At 42.9% G+C, this 24,373-nt stretch overlaps 1 protein-coding gene across 2 annotated transcripts in view; it reads right to left on the minus strand.

Annotated features, from left to right (window-relative positions):
- The window catches only part of CFAP43 (cilia and flagella associated protein 43), a 922,989-nt gene that overhangs the window by 370,665 nt on the left and 527,951 nt on the right, over nt 1-24,373 (minus strand). For both annotated transcript variants that reach the window (XM_086922745.1, XM_086922746.1), the window contains one exon: nt 14,207-14,413. In XM_086922745.1, the coding sequence (XP_086778871.1) occupies nt 14,207-14,413 (207 nt within the window). The remainder of the gene's footprint in view (nt 1-14,206; nt 14,414-24,373) is intronic.

A 24,373-nucleotide genomic window follows, 5' to 3' on the forward strand; every position in this document is an offset into this window, starting at 1 on the left:
CCAAGTACTGAGGTTCTGTGACGATTTGAACCCGTGTTTTCAACATTGTCGTAAATACATAATTTTGGTATCAGTGAACCGCAAATGATCCATTTAGCATATCCTGGTGTTTTCGCTATGCTACGAGCAAGAGCACTCCTGTTATGAACACATTTCTGATCTACCCATGGCATCCATCTTAGATCACGGAAGCCATTTTGTGTTTCTTGCCCTCATGTAGACAATGAACACGCAGTGACCCCTTTCACCTAAGGACACGTAAGCTTTAGCCGGAGATTCACCTTGCTAGTGACACGTGCACCTTAGAACAGAACACGCCATGGCTGCATGACTCGGCAGAAGCTGCCTCCTCTGCCTGAGGCCAGTCCTGCTATACTGGTTCTCGTGTTCGTTGGCCTGATCATGATTAGGCGGCCGAAGCTGGTAGCCTTGCCCATTTACGACCCACAAACATCTCTTATCCTGCTTTTTTATCTTCTGCACCTGGCTCTGCTCCTTTCCTTCTGGGCCTTTATTAGGGGGAGGTAACGAAATTTACGATGAGGCGGTCCGGGTCTTGAATGAAAAGTTGACATGGGATTATGATGGAACAGTGGGAACCCCTCGTTCGTAATGTTTTGACATCAGATATTGTTGACGATTCCTGTGCAACGCCAAATATTTATTGTTTAGGACACAAAGGTTTGGGAATGTACTAACATGTAAAGAATTTGCCTCAAGCCCAATATTTAGTATATAAGGAGCAACCCTCTTTGTACAATTCGAACAGGCTCCTAGATTCTGCCCGTGTGTAGTTTCTGTGACTTCTGTGTCCCTGCAGTAATAAACCTTTGGTCTTTGACCGACGCCACCATCGAGAAGCCCGTGTTTCTGTTTATTTGTGCACCGAGACAGGTAGAACTCCGGGGTCTTCGGGTGTTATCCCTGACACCTCTGGACGGAACTAAAAAGTCCAGAACTCCAATTGGTGCCCACTGTGGGGCGACGTCATTCGGTACCGGTCCAAAAGCCTGAAGAGTTCGAGAAGCTTCGTGTGAAGATTCCTGAGGGAGGCGCCCCACTTCATCGATCCCGGCATATCGCAAAAGTGGCCCGACGTTCTCTTCCACGAGGGTTCCCGTTCAGGACGGCTGCAGTGGTCCGTTGCCTTGACCGTCGCCCTGTCTTGGACCCGAGGTGCAGTCCTTAGTACGGCGAGACGTGACGGGTTTCTCCTTGGTGACGTCTTCAGTGCCTCAGTTAAGTATTAAGTGGTTGCTAGTTGGTTACTTCGTAAGGGTTGTTCCTGTTTGGATAAAATCCTTTTAGTTCTTGGTTTGGTTTGGTTTCGTAAGATTATCACTGGTTGTTCTGGTTACGATAATCATTTGGTTTAGTTTGGGTATCAATACATTTGTTCGCTTTGGTAGGCCTAAATTCTTGGTTCGAGTGCGCACCTTTGTTCGTGTTTTTGTTTGTTCTGTGTTCCGGGTTATAAAATGGTAAGTCGGAAAAATTGTATATTGTCGTGTTTTGGTTGCAACAGTGATTCCCGGTTGGAGGACTCATGTCTGGTTCCTCCGATCGGAACTCCTCTTTATGATCTGTATTGTAAGTTTGGAGTGGGTCCTATATCTTATAATGAGGTATGGGTCCGATATACAGAGAAAGACGGTGTCCTTAGTTGGCCACTGCATGGTAGTTTTGAACCCCAAGTTATTGATAATTTAGAAACGAAATTGTTCAAGAAGAAAGCCCGGCCGGCAATGTTTGATTCTCTTCGTTATTGGCGAAAAGAATCTAAACAGAGAGAAATTAAAAAGTTGAAGAAAGAACAGAAAGAGCAAGAGTTGACTTTAGAGCAGTCTGCCAAGCAGCTGCAACTCAACGAATCCGAGAAAGCAATGGAGGTGGCCAACAGAGAGCGTAATTTAGCGATAGACAAGTGCTATCCTGCCTTGCCATCGAGTACAGCTAAGATAGTAGAGGACCCCGAAAATGATCCTCTGTTGTCTTACTTGTTACGGTCACCCCCACCGTATGCACAAGGTGCTACGGTTCCACCTTTACCGGTTGCTGGACAGCCTGGTATTCCTGCTCCTGCTCCCCAGAATCAAGCTCCTGTACCTCCTGTGGTCAATGTTAATGTTCCTTCGGCACCCCCTCTTCCAGGGTTGCCGGCTTCTCAACCTATACCTGTATCACTTACACCTGCTAGTTCACAGGCTACTCTGCCTGCTACTCCAACTGTTCCTGTTCTATCTGTCCCAACTGCTACTTTATTCTCTGCTTCTGCTAGTATTATGACTCCACTTTCTGTTCGTCGGAGAATCACTGATTCTGTCTCTAATATTCTATCTCCTTTCTATAAAACTCTGATTAAGACTCCTACTTCTGACTCTGTGCAGAGACGTAGTCAGCTTCCCAGTACTGAAGAACGGGGAATATTAGATTCCACAGCTCTTAGATGGATTTCGAAAAGTGGGAGATATAGTACTAGAGATGTATTAGATACATTCATGCAATGGAATGAACCGACACAAAGATATGTGTTCGATGAAATGTGCTCCCTTTTACGTGAGGAATTAGATGAAGATGACTCTGAATCAAATTTAGAAGAATTAATTAGTGTTCAGAAAGAGTTTGCTGCAGGTATGATAGTTGGTGAGAATATAAAAGAAGCAATGGAACTAAATTTAAGTTATAGGAATGATCCATCCCTTCGTTCACCGAGGGAGTTAGAGAAACATAGTACGAAACAGAATCGCCAATATCCAATGAGGGAGGTTCCTCCAATTTGGCGTGAAGCTGTGCAAGCTAATGCAAACCTTGGTATTGCAGCCGCTCCGGCGCAATTCCAGAGAGTGTGGATACACATTCCGTGGAAGCGAGCTGAAGTATTAGCAGTAAAGCAGGCCTTGCCAGATCCGCGTAAAAATCCAGCCGGATATTATAAGGAGTTAGCACAGACAGTTGAGGCTTGTGTGATGAATCTAGCGGACATTGACATGTTATTTGGGAATGTAGTTCCGCAACCAATTTGGGCTAAAATTCGTAAAGAGAATCATCCAGTTGCTCTAGGTGGTGATTGGGCAGCTATAATTGCAGCGGATGGTCAGCAAACAGGTGGTTCCAAACCCGAACCTCTAATTGCTAATTTGCCCGGTAGAATAATTGACTTAATGAAGACTCTGATGCCAGCACTGCGTGTTAACTGGGACAAGTTGTCCGCATGCAGGCAAAAGAAAGACAAAAGTGTTTCCGACTTTTTCACAAGGTTCGAAGAGACTTTCGTAGATCACAGTGGTCAGGATATGAGCACAGAAGGAGGACAGAGACTATTCGTTGATAAATTCGTACACAATTTGTTGCCAGACCTTAGTAATAAATTGAAAGATTCCGAAAGTGTGTGGGCTGTCTCTACGACTGCGCAAATTCTTGCGACGGCTCAGTACTATGAAAATAGGGATAAACAGGAGAAGGAAAAGTCAGAGAAGAAGACGAAAGATTTAAAAACTAAAGTTCTTTTACAGCAAGCATATCCGCCTCGCACGAATCAGACTAATATGCAGCAAGGGTCATATCAAAGGACAGATTATGGTTCTCAGAGACCGCAATACCAATGGAATCAATGTGCGTATTGTAAGAAAGAAGGTCATTATAAAAATGAGTGTCCTGTCTTAGCGCAGAATAACGCTGCAGCAGCTCAGAGAGGTCGTGGTGGTTTTGTGCAAAATTCTAGGGGTCGAGGACGAGGTGCTATGCCTCCACAAACGAATGATCGCCCTTCTAATCACTTTGATCAGTGAAATGGACAGTCTGCTCAACAAAATAGATCTCAGCAGTATCATGTTGAAGACTATTGTGAAACTAGTGAAGAATTTCAGCAAAGTGAGTACTAGGACAGCCAAAGACAAAGAGAGGGAGTAGTATCAGTTCCAGTAGAGTGGGCCTTATGTCGCAGTAGCAACATCAGGTGTAGTCGAACCGTTTCTGTTGGATACTGGTGCAGCAAAAAGTTCTATCATACATGAGAAACTCCCTGGCGCACCTTTGTCTGGCTTAAAAAAATTTTCTGTAGGTTTTTCAGGCGCCCCTGTTTACAACCCCGTATCCGGTCCTTTGTCTATTTCTGTTGGACCCCGTCAATTGAAAGCACCCTTGATTTTGACGACAGGTTGTAATGAAAATCTGCTTGGTTTAGACTTGTTAAAACGACTATATGCGACATTGTACTGTTCTCCGGAAGGAGTACAGCTTACGTTGGGTAAAAGAATCACCTCTCCAATGTACTTGTCGATGGATGCGCTCCCACCAGAGCTGCGTTCTCTCCCTGATACTCTTTGGGCGACTGGTCCTAACGATGTAGGTCTTTTAGAAATTCCACCATATGTAGTTACTTTGAAAGCGAATGTCAAATTTCCACGAATCCCACAATACAAAATCTCTAGTGAAGGTGAACGGGCACTTCTATTAATTGTACAAGATTTAATCGAGAAAGGTGTAGTAGAAGAAACTAGAGGAAATGTCTGTAACAGTCTTGTATTGCCAATTCTGAAACGTACTGATCCTTCAAAACCTCCAGTCTATAGGTTTGTAATAGATCTTAGGGAGGTTAACAAGATTGTGATTCCACAGTTTCCTGTGGTTCCAGACATAACTGCATTGTTAACGTTGATTCCTGCTACAGCCACATGGTTTTCAGTTATCGACTTGAAGAATGCCTTTTTCAGCATTCCGATAGCCGAGGAAAGCAGAGATATTTTCGGCTTCACTTTAGGAGGTCGAAGCTTCAGGTTTAAACGTGCTCCACAAGGGTATTGTGAAAGTCCGTCTATTTACAGTCAGGCATTAAAAAGTCAGTTAGATTCCTTTGTACTTCCTCCTGGTTCTGCTTTAGTGCAGTATGTAGATGATCTTCTAGTGGCTGCCGATGACAAGGAAACTTGCAAAGCAGCTACAATTTCGTTATTGCATCATTTGTCTAATTTGAATCACAAGGTGTCACCTTCGAAAATGCAATACTGTTGCCAAGAAGTGACCTACCTAGGTCATCTCTTGTCAAAGGAGGGAAGGAAGTTGACCCCAGAGAGAATAAAAGCAATTACGCAGATGAATGTTCCCCGCACACAGAGAGAAGTACGTGCCTTTCTAGGTATTACCTCTTACTGTAGGCAGTGGATCCCAAATTTTTCTCTTTTAGCAAAACCGTTGGTAGCTTTGACTGGGAAAAATGTTCCGAGTCCGGTGCCATGGTCTCCTGAATGTCAGGAGAGTTTTTCTGAGCTACGAAATGCACTATGTTCAGCTCCTGTATTGGGTACACCCGATTACAGTAAACCATTCACGCTCTATGTTCACGAGAGAGAAGGTTGCGCGTTGAGTGTTCTGACACAGAGATTTGGTGATAAACAACGCCCTTGTGCGTATTTTTCATCAACATTAGATCCGGTAGCTAGAGCGTTGCCTAGTTGTTTGAGAGCTACAGCGGCAGCTGCGGCTTCCATTCGACAATCTGCTGGTTTGGTGATGAACAACATGCTAGTGGTCATGGTTCCTCAAGCTGTGGACACACTCATGAATCGAACCAAGACGCAACACCTTACCAGTGCTAGATTATCTGGCTACGAGCTGACACTGCTAGCAAGTCATATTCAGATCAAAAGATGCAATGTATTGAATCCAGCAACATTGTTGCCGACTAATCAGGAGTCGAGTGATTCTGAACCCCATGATTGTTGTTTCAGAACCGAGGAAGAGACAAAAGGACGAACTGATTTAAAAGACACTCCGTTGTCAGATCCAGATGGCACGTTGTATGTTGATGGGTCTTACTTTAAATTGGAGAATGGTGATGTGACTGCTGCCTATGCAGTAACGACTTTGAGTACGATTGTGGAGACTGCAAGAGTGAGTCAGAATTCTGCCCAAGCTGCGGAATTAATTGCGCTAACGAGAGCGTGTGTTTTAGCTAAGGGAAAGAGAGTGAATGTGTTCACAGATAGTCAGTACGCGTTCGGCGTGGCCCATAGTTTTGGCCGTTTGTGGAAAGAGAGAGGTTTCATTACGTCCCATGGGACTAAGATTCAACATGGTCAGCTAGTTAATGACTTGTTGGAATCTCTAACCTTGCCGAAGTTGCGATTGTGAAGTGCAGCGCTCATAAAGCAATCACGGATGATGTTGGTCGTGGGAATGCTTTTGCTGATGAGACTGCTAAACAGACAGCTAGAAATATGATGAGTAGAATGTATGTTGCTACGTCTGCAAGATGGATTTCTGAGTCTGGAATGTGTGAGGACACAGTGGAAAGCGTGAAAGAAATTCAGAAGGAGGCGACTGAGGAGGAAAAGCTTGCATGGAAAGAGAGTACGGGTAAATTGGACTCGAGTGGGTGTTGGATTGATTTGTCGGAACAACAGCGTTGGATGTTGCCTGATGCGTATGTGCTTGCAGTATTAACGATGGCACATGGAGCAGCGCATATTAGTTCTAAAGGGATTTGTAAGATGTTGGCTCCAGTTTGGAAGAATGATGGGATTAGTAAATGTGCAGAGAGAGTGGTGAGAAATTGCATGGTATGCCTGATGCATAATCCTGGCAAGGGAATCCCCACACCTGCAGGTCACTTCGCTCCTCCTTCTTGCCCCTTTGAAGTGATCCAGTTAGACTTCATTCACATGGATCGTTGCAACAATCTAAAATACGTCCTAGTGGTAGTTTGTGCTTTCTCCAGATGGATCGAAGCATATCCACTGAAGGATAATACTGCCTTGTCCACTGCCAAAATTCTTCTCAAGGAATACTTCCCTAGGTATGGCATGCCACGGATTGTATGGTCAGATAACGGAAGTGAGTTCGTAGGGAAAGTTATGCAGAGTGTGTGTGCCGGTCTAGGGATCAAACAAAAGTTCCACGGTGCGAACCATCCCCAGTCTGCTGGTTTAGTTGAGGGTTACAATGGTACCCTCAAACTAAAACTTGCTAAAATACAGACATCCACGGGTTTGTCCTGGCCAGATGCACTGCCTTTGGCTTTGTTATCAACGACAGCAACTGTACATTCTAGAGTAGGGCTCAGTCCATATGAAATAGTCTTTGGTCGTCCCGCCAATGTTTGGGGGGTACCTAGGCCAAAAGAATTTAGACAGCTGGAATATCCAATGTTAATTGATTACCTTTTCGACTTGACTGCTAAATTGAGTCTTATTCACCAACAGGTTTTCGATGCATTGCCAAAGCCACCGGAGAGTCCAGGTCATCAGCTGAAACCTGGGGATCAAGTCGTCATTAGAAATTTTGCAAGAACGAAAAATCTTCAGCCCAGATTCGTTGGCCCCTTCCAGGTGTTATTGGCGACGAGAACTGCTATTCGTGTGGCCGGACGGAAGAATTGGATACACACAACACACGTCAAACGTGTGCCTCTGCCACTTCCTTACGATAACTGGGTGAAGAAGGGAATCGGTGCCTCTGAAACAGAACAAATACCCAGGTTTCTTCCTTTCAGCGATGCAGAACTAATCACTGATACATCGAACTCTGGCTCTCCTCCTGAAACTGCTCTTTTGAACTCTGAACATTTGCAATCTGCAACAAAAGAACATTTGCCATCTGCGAACCTGAATATTGCAATACCTGCTGAAAATACACTGTTTCCAGATCAAACTGCTCCTGCAAAACTGAGATACAATTTACGATCTCGCAATATGGACAAATAAAGCAGGAAACTGCCTATTTTTCACATTTTGAATTTGAATACCGTACATTGCCTCCAGCCAGGAAGTTTGCTATTGTTTTGTTGTTTTAAAATTGCCTTGCCGTCTGGGTAGCCGTAGGGTCGTGACTGTGTGCCTAGTTGAATCTGCGGGGGTCAGACACAAGGTCGATCTTTCTGTTAGTTCTGGGAACTCCCAGGGCTGATAGAGGCATTTTCATCTACGTACACATCATCAGTGGTCGCGAGCGGATTGTAGAAGATGGAGCTTCCTGAGCTGCAACGAGAGAATGTAATTTATGTTCGCAGAAATAGACTGTACAGAATTCTTCACAGCAAATGCTTTCTAATGCAATGTGCAGTTACGTTTTTAATTGTTTTGATAACGTTGGTGGGTGGAATCGTCTTTGGTGTGCATTTGATTTTTATGCCGGTAACTACAGTACCTCCCCTTGATCCTGCTACTTCTACTGTTTCTTCTATGCATTCTTTTCACTCGTTTCCTGAACATGAGCAAGCTCGACGCTCAGAATTTATTAATAACACTTTTGTACAGCTCTTGCATCAACACCAACTGGTAGTTAACACTACAGACTGCTGGGTGTGTGGCTTGATACCCCACACTATGGATAAAGGCATTCCCTATCTAGTCTTGCCTTTTAGCTATAATGGATCATTTCAGGCCTTTCAGACCATTTTTGCCTATGCCCTTGAGACCTATCCTCCGCGTCCACCACGTTCCACTAAATACAACTCTGCCTACAAAGCTTTAGTCCAGGGAATTATTGACATGATTAAGGACGTCAATAATACTCCATCTTACCCTAGAGATGAATTACGGGTATATTTGAGTTGGAATTCTACAGAGTATCGCCTTAGTTTGGGAGAAAGCAAGCGTAAAAGCTCCACTCCAGTCTGGGTCGTGCCTCACCGAGGTCAGGTCTGTTTGCAAGGAAATGGGAGAAATCCGAGAGCTCAGCTAGGGAGGAGTGAGTGCGTTGAGACTTACGTGTTTCCGTCTAACTCTTCCCCTGCCTTCCTTACCGCTAGGGGTACCTACTTCATCTGTCAAGACAGAGCATATACATGGCTGCCTGCTGACTTTTCAGGTTCATGTTATATTGCTCGACTGTTACCTCAAACATACACTGCTTCTTCAGACTATCACAAGACCAGAGTAGCAAGAGGTGTTTTCAGCAAGGAAGATACCGCTGGTCAGGAAGCTGGAGACTTCTTCAAAGGTTTCCTTCCGTTCTGGGGGCCTATGGCCAATAGTAGAAATCTATGTCAGCTAACACGGGTAGTTGAATCTACTATTACAGAAACTGCTGGTGCCCTTAGTAACCTAACAGCTGAGCTTCAGGCGGATCGACTCATGACGTTGCAGAACCGTATGGTTCTAGACGTAATACTTGCAGATCGAGGTGGGGTATGCAGAATGATCCAATCGAGCTGCTGTGTTTTTATTCCCAATAACGCTCCAACTGTCTATGAGGCGATCTCTAAGCTACACAAGATTTCCGACTCTATACACGTAGACAAGGGAAACTGGTCCTTCATGGAGTGGTTTTGGACTCTGATATCAGCGTGGGGATGGAAGGTTCTGATGGTCATCGGTGTCATCCTAGTATTTCTATTCTCATGCTGCCTGATTATCCAGTGTGGTCCCGCTTTGTGTAGTCTCTGTGCTGCAACATGTTTCAGAAAACCACCTGCGTTTGGAGAAAAGGCGCGAGAAAGAATGATGATGCAGCAACATGTCACTGACCTGATGAGCATAGAGATAGACTCGGACATAGAGTAATTGCCTACGTTAGGGCAAAAGGAGGGTCTGAGGTTCCGTGACGATTTGAACCCGTGTTTTCAACATTGTCGTAAATACATAATTTTGGTATCAGTGAACCGCAAATGATCCATTTAGCATATCCTGGTGTTTTCGCTATGCTACGAGCAAGAGCACTCCTGTTATGAACACATTTCTGATCTACCCATGGCATCCATCTTAGATCACGGAAGCCATTTTGTGTTTCTTGCCCTCACGTAGACAATGAACACGCAGTGACCCCTTTCACCTAAGGACACGTAAGCTTTAGCCGGAGATTCATCTTGCTAGTGACACGTGCACCTTAGAACAGAACACGCCATGGCTGCATGACTCGGCAGAAGCTGCCTCCTCTGCCTGAGGCCAGTCCTGCTATACTGGTTCTCGTGTTCGTTGGCCTGATCATGATTAGGCGGCCGAAGCTGGTAGCCTTGCCCATTTACGACCCACAACCATCTCTTATCCTGCTTTTCTATCTTCTGCACCTGGCTCTGCTCCTTTCCTTCTGGGCCTTTATTAGGGGGAGGTAACGAAATTTACGATGAGGCGGTCCGGGTCTTGAATGAAAAGTTGACATGGGATTATGATGGAACAGTGGGAACCCCTCGTTCGTAATGTTTTGACATCAGATATTGTTGACGATTCCTGTGCAACGCCAAATATTTATTGTTTAGGACACAAAGGTTTGGGAATGTACTAACATGTAAAGAATTTGCCTCAAGCCCAATATTTAGTATATAAGGAGCAACCCTCTTTGTACAATTCGAACAGGCTCCTAGATTCTGCCCGTGTGTAGTTTCTGTGACTTCTGTGTCCCTGCAGTAATAAACTTTTGGTCTTTGACGCCACCATCGAGAAGCCCGTGTTTCTGTTTATTTGTGCACCGAGACAGGTAGAACTCCGGGGTCTTCGGGTGTTATCCCTGACACCTCTGGACGGAACCAAAAAGTCCAGAACTCCAGTACCAGATGCCCTCACTGTACACCTTCATCCTTAGAATTGTGTAGTTCATTCAGAATGGCCAGTAAGAACAACTCCCATCCATATCTGGGGCTGAAAACAGCTTGAAACCAGTATAAGAGCATATGGCTTTCAAAGAAATTAGAAAACCACGTCACTGGATGCTTCTTCATGATTATGGAAACAGGAGAAAAGAGTATCATTGGCCTACAGCTCTTCATGTCAGCTGGAGAAAGAACAGACTTTTACGGAGAGATGAGCACAATTATTTCTCACATGGAAGAGAGCCTGTTGCTAGAGACACTTTATGGCTTCGGGAGGACCGTTACCCAGGCACTCGTCACCAGCCGACTGGACTACGGGAACACCCTCTACGCCGGAACCACAGCCAAACTTCAAAAAAGACTCCAACGCATCCAGAACGCCTCCGCACGACTCATCCTGGTCATCCCCCGACACAGCCACATCACCGGACACCTGAGAGACCTGCACTGGCTCCCCGTCAGCAAGAGAATCACGTTCAGACTCCTCACCCACGCACACAAGGCTCTCCACGACCTGGGCCCCAAGTACCTCAATGACTGCATGACCTTCTACACGCCCACCCGCCAGCTACGACCGACCAGCCACGCCCTTGCCACCGTTCCACGCATCCGCAGAGCCACCGCCGGAGGAAGATCCTTCTCCTACCTGGCAGCCAAGACCTGCAACTCCCTCCCCACCCACCTTCGGCGAACCCAAGTCCATCTCTCCTTCAGAAAGCAGCTCAAGACCTGGCTGTTCGAGCAGTAATCAGAACAGTCCCTATCTATAGTTAAAAAAGAGGATAAAAATATCCACAGTATGCCACCATATCTCAAGAGATCCTTACACTTAAATCCACTCTAATAAATTGTATACACAATAAGAAAATAATTCTGATAACATTTTAAGCAATTTATTTCAAAAATATACAATGTTCAGTTTCAATTACAGTGCCACAATGTAAAATATTTAAAAAGAGTGTCAGCACCCTACCAATGGTTCAATGGTGCACATATAATAAACACACAAAATCAGGAATAAAAACAGCAATTAGCTATTAAAAACAAGTTGTCGACGCAGCGTTTCGGTTTCTAAGTTGACACCTTCATCAGGACAGGGTTTTTAAAAACGAACTCATATAACATTAGAGCCGTATTCCTCTATATTCAATTCGAGGAGGGAGTCCTTAACTCATCACAGGACATCATATACACGAATGGATGTAACCGATAGAGACATCTCTTTATGTCTTAATTATGTCATGGAGTTTTCTTTATATGGGGGAAAAAGGAGCCACCGTTATGAGGGACTTTTTTTTTTAAGTTCCCTTTGGTACACGGGACCAGCCTAAAATGCAGCACGTGACTGGATGGCGTCAAGTTCTTTTTTTAAAAAGTGCTGTTTCGCTCGTTTGCTCTGTTCGGGGGGTTTTATTCTCAATTGACCACCCTTACGACCAATATTCGGCCTCCCTGCTCCTTTTTCCACTCTGTTATCGTCAATATTCGGCCTCCCTGCTCCTTTTTCCACTCCGTTATCGTCAGGTTGACGATAACGGAGTGGAAAAAGGAGCAGGGAGGCCGAATATTGGTCGTAAGGGTGGTCAATTGAGAATAAAAAACCCCGAACAGAGCAAACGAGCGAAACAGCACTTTTTAAAAAAAGAACTTGACGCCATCCAGTCACGTGCTGCATTTTAGGCTGGTCCCGTGTACCAAAGGGAACTTCAAAAAAAAGTCCCTCATAACGGTGGCTCCTTTTTCCCCCATATAAAGAAAACTCCATGACATAATTAAGACATAAAGAGATGTCTCTATCGGTTACATCCATTTGTGTATATGATGTCCTGTGATGAGTTAAGGACTCCCTCCTCGAATTGAATATAGAGGAATAGGGCTCTAATGTTATATGAGTTTGTTTTTAAAAACCCTGTCCTGATGAAGGTGTCAACTTAGAAACCGAAACGCTGCGTCGACAACTTGTTTTTAATAGCTAATTGCTGTTTTTATTCCTGATTTTGTGTGTTTATTATATGTGCACCATTGAACCATTGGTAGGGTGCTGACACTCTTTTTTAATATTTTACATTGTGGCACTGTAATTGAAACTGAACATTGTATATTTTTGAAATAAATTGCTTAAATATTTTATCAGAATTATTTTCTTATTGTGTATACAATTTATTAGAGTGGATTTAAGTGTAAGGATCTCTTGAGCTATGGTGGCATACTGTGGATATTTGTATCCTCTTTTTTAATTATAGATAGGGACTGTTCTGATTTCTTGTTTTCCCCTTACTCCTCGTCCCGACATTGGATCTGTGAGGAGACCTCCCTTTTTGTTTTTTATTGTTCGAGCAGTAACACACCCCCTCCCCCAGCGCCTTGAGACCCTCCCGGGTGAGTAGCGCGCTTTATAAATGCAGTGATTGATTGATTGATTGAGTTGGTGGATGTTGTATGCTGAGAGACAGAGTGAGAAATATGTGATTTTTTTTCATGGAAGCAGTGATGAAAAGGTACAATTTAATAGTATTAATTTTTTTAGGTGAACAACATCTTACCAAATGCTTAAGAAATGCCTAGGCCAAAGCTTTAAAGTGTTTTAAAAAATCTGGATAGTCCACACAAGCCGAAGAACCATAAACGATGTTTGTGATTACATTAAAACGAAAGTGATAATAGTTAAAATTTGTGTAACATGCACAGTAACCTAGATTGTTAGTTGGCACTATGAAATGAAACTGATGTGCACTGGTGTTTTATTAATCTAGGTTTCTCATTTCTCATCCCTACTTTTCATCCACCATCCCTGCTTCTCATCTCTCATCCCTGCTTCTCATCCGTGCTTCTATTCCATCATCCCTACTTCTCATCCCTATTTTTCATCCATCATCCCTACTTCTAAACCATCATCCCTCCTTACTCTTCCATTATATCTACTTCTCTTCCATCATCCCTATATCTCATCCCGCACCCCTGCTTCTCATCACTATTTCTCATGCATCATCTCTATATTAGAAGTAGGGATGATGGAAGAGAAGGGGGGAAGATGGATGAGAAGTAGAGCTGAAGGATGAGAAGTATGGTTGAGCAATGAGATGTAAGGATGCTGGGAGAGAAGTAGGGATGATGGATAAGAACTAGTGATGATAGATGAGAAATAGGGATGAGAAGTAGGCATGGTGGATGAGAAGTAGATATGATGGATGAGAAATAGGGATGAGAAGTAGGAATGAGGAGTGAGGCATCAGGATATCCTAAAATGGATGCTCTAACCAGAACGCATTCCTTGCCTTCAGGCTAACCTGGGACAAGAACGAGAAAGGAAGAAAAGAACAAAAAAATAAAGAAGAAAAAGACAGGAAAATATTGAGAAATGGAAAACAGCAGAGCGGGATAAAAACAAAACTTGTAAGATTAAGATAGAGACACAGGAAGAGTAGGGTAGTAGAAGAAAGAAGCATTATGTATATTCAAGTCTTGGGAGCTTCGGTATTCAGCAACCTGCGCATTTGGCAGGGTCCATGGATAGCTCCCAAGAAAAACTTTGGTCCCCTACACATTATTACTATTATACATATTGAACACTGTGTGCTTGCGAATTTAAGAACAGCAACGAACTAGCACAAAAACAATATGTATTCTCTGAGTGGTGAATCAATACTATTATGTAAGTATCTAATAATCTAGAGTAACTCTTACTTGTAGTAATATTATCTGATTTATTTTCTGTTCTCGAGTGTGCAGCTCCATCTGGTCATACAGGTTTGAGGTATTACCCCCATAACTATCACTTTGGCTTCCAATCAAGGACCAAGCGTCCCCTGGGCCTGTATTTTCCTGCTCTTCTACTTCCTCTTCATCCTCTGGGCCAACAGCTGGCTGAAACTCAACAATCTCTTTTCGAGCCTGAAAGGAAAAGGGATAAATGTAACAATTCTAGAATTAGGGCTCTTTGAAGATAACATGAAAGTTGAATGTAGGAATGACATACTGAACTTTTGATGTGTCATTCATTTTAGGCCAGTGCTTTTCCACAGTACTCAATGTTAGTAGAGGGACACTCGAAGCACCACTGACGCTTTGTTATAAAGGGACTATATAAATATAAATATATATATCTATGAAAAAACTCTGAGTCACTCGAGCGATTCCTTCGGAAACAAACGAGCGTAGACCCAGTAATTCGTGCAGTATTTTTTTCAGTTTATTGCCACCATGTAGTCCTCCATGATGCGTTTCGTAATGCCTTTTAAAGTGCAAGTGCAATGAACATAATCATAGACATAGAAAATAGATTGCATCAGGTATTTTCTCGCTTAAATACTACATTTTCGCCATGTAAAAAAGAAATCCCGCACTAATGGCTCATGGCTTGTACACCATATTAATAATCATCTTCATGACATCTGCATAAATGCATAATTCCTAATGCATAACATTATGGCTAAAGTTACATTGTGCAAAACCCTACAACCCCTATTGAACAAAACCAAGTACAATGTGTATATCATCACTCCATAACTGTTATGTACAAACTATAAACATATGTATATAGAAACCTAATAGTGTTTCCTAAATGAAGCTAATTAGTGCATCAATACAATTGCTGCCTATCTAGCTTCTAGCGTATCACTCCCTTTTTATCTGTGGGATCAATAATAAACAAATATTTGCAAATAAATAATTAAAGTGAATATGTGCTTATGAAAAAGTGTCTAATGTGAATATAAAGTGCATTTTCTAAATATCCTTAATCTCCGGGTGCCTTGTATTTCAAACATAATTGTTACCCCAGGCTTCTCAGAGTAAAGACAATATATACTACAGCAAGGTGTAAAATTCTAGCTAGTGCAAATGTACAAGGGGCATTTTATAAATATACTATATATATCACTTTTTGTTCACAGTTGATCCCTTTCTATATGCATAAATATTCCTGGTTTGTTTAAAATACAAATCCTTAAAATATAATCCATAAAACCAACTGTTAATAGTAATAAATATATACATATACATACAAATAAATTGCTACCCAAAAAAACAAAAAGATCCATAAAAATCCTTATAAAAATTCTCTACTGTAATTTCAAATGCTGCAATGGCACGAAGAAAATTTCATCAGTTGATATGCAAGCCGAAAAGATTCAAACAAAAGAGGGTAGTATGAATACACATGTATAATCCTATAATGGTATTCCCAAAGCTTCATTAAGATATACACTTTTGTGTTAATACCACCATATCCTCGTCAGTACAGACCCACTTTTGCTCCCAGTTGGTACCTGTGCATAGACGTAACCAGTATTAAATCATAAAGAGGTATAGAGATCCTCGCTAGTTTTGAGGCCTCCCGGCTGTTTACAGTCAAACTCTAATATGAAATTGGTTGCCAGGCATCTAAGTTTGGCTTCACGATCCCCTCTTCTTTTCTGTGGTGGGACAGCCTCTATGACATAATATTTGAGCTGACTCAAACTGCTGTTATGGCATATTTTAAAATGTCTTGCCACTGCATAGGTGCCATCATTGTTTAAGATTGCCCTGATATGTTGGAGGATTCTCTTATGTACGGCCAACTTAGTGCTCCCAATATACTTTAAATTACAGCTACATTCTAAAATATACACAGCATACTCAGACTTACAAGTCAGGTGCTGTTTAATATCCTGAGACTTGCTGTTGAATGCTGTTTTGTATGTAGTTGCATTTATGCCATATTGGCACGCTTTACATGAGGAGCACTTAAAAAATCCCTTCCGGGCTGCTAGCCACAAAACTTTATTGAGATTCTCCGGGCTGCTATTCACCAGCATCGCCCATACTCATGGTTTTTCTGAATGTGATTGCTGGGCTGGGTGGTAGAAGTTTGCCTATCACAGGGTCATCCCTAACTATTGGCATGTTTTGCCTAACTATAGTTCTTAGCTGCTTTTCTTGCTTGAAAAAAGTTAAAATGAGCCGAGTCGGTTGCTGGGCTTCATCATTTGCATTGGTTTTCTCCATAGTATTGGATTTATACAATAAGTCATCTCTTGCCTGCTGTTTAGATCTTCTTATGGCTGCATCCACTAACTCAGTTCTATATCCCTTGGCCAGGAAACTTTCTCTGCTTTCTGCTTGCTTCTCATTAGTGTCTTGATCATTATTACATATACGCCTGATACGGAGCATTCCCCCGTAGCGAAAGCTTTCGATTAAATAAGGTGGGTGCGCACTAGTAGCATGTAGCAATGTATTGCCTGATGTCCGTTTCCTGTTTAATGTAGTGGACAGACAGTTATTGATTACTTACATTTTTACATCTAAAAATGTCACAGTGTCTTTACTAAAAGTCGCGGTAAACTGTAAATTGATATCATTCTTGTTAATCAGTTCAATAAAATCCTTAGCACTTGATTCATCACCATTCCATACAATAAATAAATATAAACCTCAGCCATGTTACAATATTAACTGAACATATTTGCTTGAATTGCTGCATCAGGACCAGCTCCTCCCACCAGCCCATAATTAAACAGGCATAGCTGGGGGAGAAGCTGGCCCCATCGCCACTCCCTGTGATTGTTGATACATGTGGCTGTTAAAAAGAAATACATTATTTTCCAAGCAAAAAAGTAACATTGCGAGAAGCATTTTAGTGTGCTGTGCATACTCGATAGGTCTATTTGATAAAAAGTATTCCACAGCTCACATTCCATCCTTGTTTCTAATGCATGTATATAAAGATGAAACATCTAGAGCTATAAGTAGATACGCAGGCTTCCACTGAATATTCTTGATCTTCCTTAAAAAATCCCCTGTGTCCTGGACATACGATTTGAATTGCTTTACATAGTCCTGCAGGAAAAAGTAAATGTATTTGGATGCATGTTCCAATGGGCAGTCACAAGCTGTAATAAATCGGCCTACCCGGTGGTTTATGGATGCATTTATGTATATCTGTGATAAAATACATCACTGGGATGGCGGGATGCTCTTTTGTGAGATACTTAAACTCCTCCCAGCTTAGGAAGCCCAAGCTTTTCCAAGCAAGAAGCTGTGCAAAAAAAGAGTTCATGGGTGTATTTATACTTCAATGGAGAGTTCTTCCTACAACATTCCTTATCATTTAGTGGACTGTTTGCTTCCTCCAAATATTCTTTTAATGGCCATAAAACTATGTTTCCGCACTTGTCTGAATTACGTATCATCACATTATTTTCTTTTTTCAATTTGGCGATCAATAGGTAGTATTGTCTTTCATGATAGGTGATTTTCCTTTGTGTTTGGTTGGCAATGGAATTTAATTTCTTGACTTGTGCTGCGATTTGTTCGTTGAACACATATCTGGAGTCTCGGGCCATGATTGGTACAAACCTCGATTTAGTTTTAAAAGGGGTTACCCATTTGGTACAGTTTTCTAGTACTTCACAATGACAACAAATGGGGTTTGCTTGACTCCTGTTGGTACTGGTTGTCGCATCCACCCCTCCTGCCAAATCATGTAGGTCCTGTAACCGATCCAGGTCTGATATAGCCAAGTTTGGGGGCTTATATCGGTGATCAGCTGGACGAGGTTTCCAGGGTCCTGCTGGCTACCTCTTAAATGATTATATTTCTTCAGTTTAAGTTTCCTTATAAACTTATATCGGCCCTTGTTTGGGTGTAGCTGAAATTGGATTTGAGGCAGTAAGATAAACTCAAGGATAAGAGCTGCTGTTCTGCTACTGTCAGATTGATGTTTGCCAAGTTGACTATAGTGTTTGTCTCTTGAGTTCTTCTTGGGTTCATAGCTATGGGGTTAGAATTACATGACCCATCTGTTACTTACGTGCCTCTCTCCCCAACCATGTTTCTTCACGTTTTTTCCTGCAGGCCTGCCTTCTACCCCTTCTCCTCCAGGTATTCCTGTTTTGGCTGTCCCTGCCCGGATTCCCCAACAAACAGGTATGGACCACAGCGTGTCTTGATTGATTTTGTGCGGTTTATTGCATAGATTTCTGCTTTCTCATTGACAGCAAGTGCCCAGCATGACGCGTTTCGACAGTGAAACACTGTTTTGATCACATGACTTGCCAAGGGCCAATCAGCAATAAATAGTGATTCAAACATTGAAAAAAAACTTGTGTAATTTGCCCGCCTATTCTACAAGCAAGGAGCTAGAAGAAATACCTTAACAATCCAAATTCATAAAATATGAACATCACAATGATTGTAATATCAGGCAGCTATATATATATATATATAAATATATAAATTAAATACATCTCAAGTGAACTTTAAAGTGCTAGTGCTAAATATTAATAAAATATGATCTAGTCCTTAAAAGTCACCAGTTATTTAAAAAAGCATATCTGTAAACACTCTCAAAGATAAGACAGTGAGATACTTTAAAACCATCTTTCATCTACCTACTGTCAAAGTGCAAGTGCAATATTCATGTCATGGTCCATCAATTTCAGTGCAATTTGTGAGCATGTCCATAGGTAATTCATAATTTTTATTTTTCCGATATCCTTGGCCAGTGCTAAACATTATGTAATTCAATTCTTATAAAAATAGTTACTGATCACATAAATAGGGAGACATGTTTGGACCAGTAATCAACAGACAATACTAGCAAAAAGACCCCTGTAACATCGCACATAATAAAACCCCAGCATCAGCCATGTATAAGACTAGTAAAACTAGAGGTTAAAACCTGGAAACCCAGCTAAAACCCATAGTAAAACCACGTCTAAAACTAGGCTAAAACCACGTAATAAATATGGTGCGATAAAATGAATATAATACAGAATACAGTACAGACACAACCCAGGAGTCAGTGCAACTTATAGTTCATAAATAATAATGTAGTTCCTCTCCGGTGTTGAGACCATTTGGCAATTTTTGTATCGAGTACTACTATGTAGTGAGACTCTAACTGTCTAAGCTTCTTCTCCCTGTTACCACCCCTTATTGTTCTAGGCACTGAATCAATTACATAATACTTTAGTTCTTTGAGATCATGGTTATGTACATGTTTGAAGTGCCTGGCCACCGGGTAACTGGGATCAGAGTTCACTATCGCTCTCAAATGTTGCAGTATGCGGTTAAACACTTGTAGTTTGGTACTCCCAACGTATCTGAGTTTGCATGAACACTCTAATACGTAGACTGCAAACTCTTTGCGGCATGTAAGTAGCTTCGCGATTTTCATTGGTTTAGGATCAAACGCGGTTGTTACTGTGTTAGTGTTTTTCCCAAACTTACACGCTCTGCATGAGCTACATTTAAAAAATCCTGCTCCATTTGAAAGCCAGTTAGATGTACCTGCAATCTCAGGACTAGTCTTTACCAGCGCATCTATCATAGAGGGGGCACGTCTGAAAGTAATCATAGGTAATTCTGGCACAAATTGTGACATAGTCAGATCTGTTTTTATAATGGGCCAGTTTTTGTATATGATCTTTCTCAGTTGCTTCTCTTGCTTACTGTAAGATGTGATGAGCCTCACAATGTTGCATTGTTTTGATTGGTCTCTGTTGATCATACTAGAAGTGTCTGTGCTTATAGAACTAGCTATGTTTGTTTTATTAGTTGGTTTATTTGCTTTAGTCATGGCCATCTTCAGATCACTCTCCTTGTACCCACGAATCCTGAATCTCTGGAACGCCTCATTCTGACAATTCTTAAGGTCACCATCTGAATTACAAATGCGCTTTATCCTTAAGAATTCCCTGTAGGGTATACTTTTATCAGATGATTCGGGTGGGAGCTACTGGCATGTAGCACTGCATTGCCTGCAGTGCTCTATCTGTGTAGTTTTGTGTGAATGGCATTTTCTTGAATATAGATCTCAACATCTAGAAATTGTACTCTTTCTATACTAGCTTCAGCTGTAAACCTTAGATTGAGGTCATTGTTGTTCATAACTTTGACAAATTCATATGCAGATTCAATGGAACCCTCCCAAATTACACATATGTCGTAGATAAAATGCCACCACTGCCTGACATGTGCTTCGAACAGTTCCTTGTGGGTGGTTCTGAGGATGTGCTCCTCCCACCAGCCAACGTGGAGACACGCATAGCTGGGAGAAAAGCATACCCCCATTGCCACACCACGCAGCTGCTGATGCACCTGTTGTTGAAGAAAAAGTAAATATTATTCAGACATAAGCCGATACTCAAAAGCATTTCATTGTGCTGATAATATTCACTCTTGCACTTAGATAAAAAATGCTTAATAGCTGCTATTCCATCAACATGTTGTATGCTTGTGTAGAGTGAACTTATGTCCATAACTAGTAAGACACATTTTTTTTTTTTTTAAAACCTTTATTGACATTTCAAGCAAATACAAGTATGGGCCTACAACCCCCGGGGCTGGCCGCTAAGCAGTTAGATGAGCATAGAGCAAATTTTAAATCACATGCAGCACCTCGGGGAGCTGAATCACCATGCTATCGTACTCTTAGTCACTGAATAGCACAATTAGAAAAACAGGACATAAAAGGTTCTCATTTTATAGTATAAGATGGAAGGATCAGGTACAGAACAATTTCCCAGCAGCGAAAAATGGCAGGCAGAATAGTAAACGTGTCAACTGTAAGCGGTCAAATCAATGGCGCTAAAACAGGCGGTTCAGAATATGAAGAAATATTACGATCAATTCGCGCCTGCTAGTCAGCTGCCCTAAAACCCAGAGTGTGAAGCAGTGAAGGTTTTGGATCCTACGTCTGCCCAGCCCGGATCTCAACAACAGAGTAAACAGAACAAGGTGGCTGGACAGGAAAAATTCATATCATAAATAACAGAAACGCAGTCAATATGTACTACGTAACCGCGGAATTTTTGTACCAAAACAAATTTATTTTCTTTTTATCTAGTTTATCAGAATTTCAAAAACACAAGGACAAACCAAAGACTGTCACGACAGTGAATTCATGAGTACAATATCTACAAATATACAAGTTTACAAATATACAATACTTACAAAGTGAATAAAGCAAAACAAATAAGAACAAATAGGAAAGACACACCAATAAACAATGAAATAATTCAGTATTCAAAAATCAATTGCATTTATATACAGTGCAAAAATTCGTGCAAAAAGCAAGGGTACAACCAGTCCATGGGACTATGAGACCAAGCGACAGGCGGGGGCAGATGGAATGGGACGCCTGCCTGCCTGACAGAACCCGTGGTTCAATGTTTATATTGGGTTGCACAGCTAGGATCCAAAGTAGTGGACAAATTCTTTTCCTAGATGCACCCTTTTGAGTAACCACAGGGTGGAGGTGTCGACGCGTTTCGAACCAGAGTATTAAAGGTTCTCTTCAGGACAGGGACTGGGAACAGTGAGTCTGCACGAGGCAAGGAGTATGCCGTGGTGTCGGTAATTCGCAAAGGATGATTGTTTCTGTGGTTAGCCAAGTGTTAATGTCGTAGATGTGTTGCCCGCCACGCGGTGCACACTCGAAAGAGGGAACGGCTCACATTTTAACTGTGTTGTCTTTTGAAGGCTTAGTGCGCGGCTTTAGCAGATTAGGGCGTCTGGTCACAGAGGCCAATTTTGAGCCGGCGGGCGGTTTCACAATGAACCGGGACTTGTATTGGAGGAGTCTATCTCTCGCTTCAGAGGGAACATCCCTCTGAAGCGAGAGATTGACTCCTCCAATACAAGTCCCGGTTCATTGTGAAACCGCCCGCCGGCTCAAAATTGGCCTCTGTGACCAGACGCCCTAATCTGCTAAAGCCGCGCACTAAGCCTTCAAAAGACAACACAGTTAAAATGTGAGCCGTTCCCTCTTTCGAGTGTGCACCGCGTGGCGGGCAACACATCTACGACATTAACACTTGGCTAACCACAGAAACAATCATCCTTTGCGAATTACCGACACCACGGCATACTCCTTGCCTCGTGCAGACTCACTGTTCCCAGTCCCCGTCCTGAAGAGAACCTTTAATACTCTGGTTCGAAACGCGTCGACACCTCCACCCTGTGGTTACTCAAAAGGGTGCATCTAGGTAAAGAATTTGTCCACTACTTTGGATCCTAGCTTTGCAACCCAATATAAACATTGAACCACGGGTTCTGTCAGGCAGGCAGGCGTCCCATTCCATCTGCCCCCGCCTGTCGCTTGGTCTCATAGTCCCATGGACTGGTTGTACCCTTGCTTTTTGCACGAATTTTTGCACTGTATATAAATGCAATTGATTTTTGAATACTGAATTATTTCATTGTTTATTGGTGTGTCTTTCCTATTTGTTCTTATTTGTTTTGCTTTATTCACTTTGTAAGTATTGTATATTTGTAAACTTGTATATTTGTAGATATTGTACTCATGAATTCACTGTCGTGACAGTCTTTGGTTTGTCCTTGTGTTTTTGAAATTCTGATAAACTAGATAAAAAGAAAATAAATTTGTTTTGGTACATAAATTCCGCGGTTACGTAGTACATATTGACTGCGTTTCTGTTATTTATGATATGAATTTTTCCTGTCCAGCCACCTTGTTCTGTTTACTCTAAAACCCAGAGTACACTAGGAAAATTGAGGCACAGATGAAAAAGCAGTGATTGATACCAAAGGAAACCCACTGCACTGACCCAGAGAAAGAAAAAGACAAAGGAAGATAAGAGAAGAGAACAAAGGCCATAGAAACAAAATAAAAACGAAAAATCCCCTCCCCCAACCCCCCACCATGCACCCCTGCAGATGACTACGGCCCCCCCAGCAGTGTGCCTGTCGCCCGAGAACCAAACCCGAAATATAGAAGAACAGAGAAAAAGGAGAAAGAAAGGAAACCCCACCCAACGGGGAGATGGAGGAGGGCAATAGTCTCTGCACTCCCGGTCTCTCCCCCCGCCCTAACAAAGGGGGCCCCCCTAAGCCAGCACAAATAAAGTTGTCCACCGTACAAAAATACCCCGGGGGGAACCACAAACCTCCCGCCCCGGAATCCGTCTGTTAATGAAGCAGTCCCGTTACCAATAGATCCATCGTAAACAATTCAACCCACAATCTCAGCCTTGGCCCCGTCTATCAAAGCTGCCAAGTCCCTCGGATAAGTAAAGCCCCATCCCCGGAAAGTCAAAAGTCACACAGTAGCAGCCGAAGATTGGGCCAGCAAATGGGAGAGGAACAGCAGATCCCAAAGCACACAGCTTGCACAAACAATGCCCCTCCCCGTCTCCGAAGCCAAGCATCTTTACATCCGCCATGTTGGGAGACCGATTGGGAAGGTGGTGCAACGCGTTCCGATACAAGTTATAGTGTGGGCCAACAGTGTCCAGGATGGGGGAAGCAGTAGAATGTTCCGATAACTGTAGGACCGATGTTTCCGGGCACGTAAGAGAGTCACCAATCTCAGCACACACAATGAGTTCCATTTCCTCGGGGGCAGGCACAGCTTCCAGCACTGGGTCCAAACGCGCCACTAGGGCGCCCAACAGGAGGCAAGTCGGCTGCCGGGTCTCAAAAATCAAGTCAGGGCTTGCTCCCGGTCCTATGATCCCATCTGCTGCCGACAGCAAACAATTGACCTGGGCCCTCATCGTCGCGCGAAGCGCCGCAAGTTCCACCATTACCATCCGCAAGGAAGGGCCACATTGAGTCCGTTCCGCCAAGTTCCGTACGTCCGCAGGCATAACGATCCCCACGGGGAAGCACCCCTCCAGGGCAGGATACGCCGGAGCAGAATCAAGACGTGAGGGACGGGCCAGCAGCACGCAGCAACGCGCGGCGGGACCCCCGCCCCGGGGCACCAGCGGTGCTAGTGCCGGGCCTCCGGGCCGGGGCCCCCCGCGACGCAGCACCGCGCGTCAACCGTCACCTCACCTCAGGTACAACACCAGGCAGCAGATGGTTGCAAAGTAGTCCAGAGAAATTTTCAAAAGTTCC

Source organism: Lissotriton vulgaris, chromosome 5 (assembly GCF_964263255.1).
Source record: "Lissotriton vulgaris chromosome 5, aLisVul1.2, whole genome shotgun sequence".
In the NCBI taxonomy this organism is placed as follows: Eukaryota; Metazoa; Chordata; class Amphibia; order Caudata; family Salamandridae; genus Lissotriton; species Lissotriton vulgaris.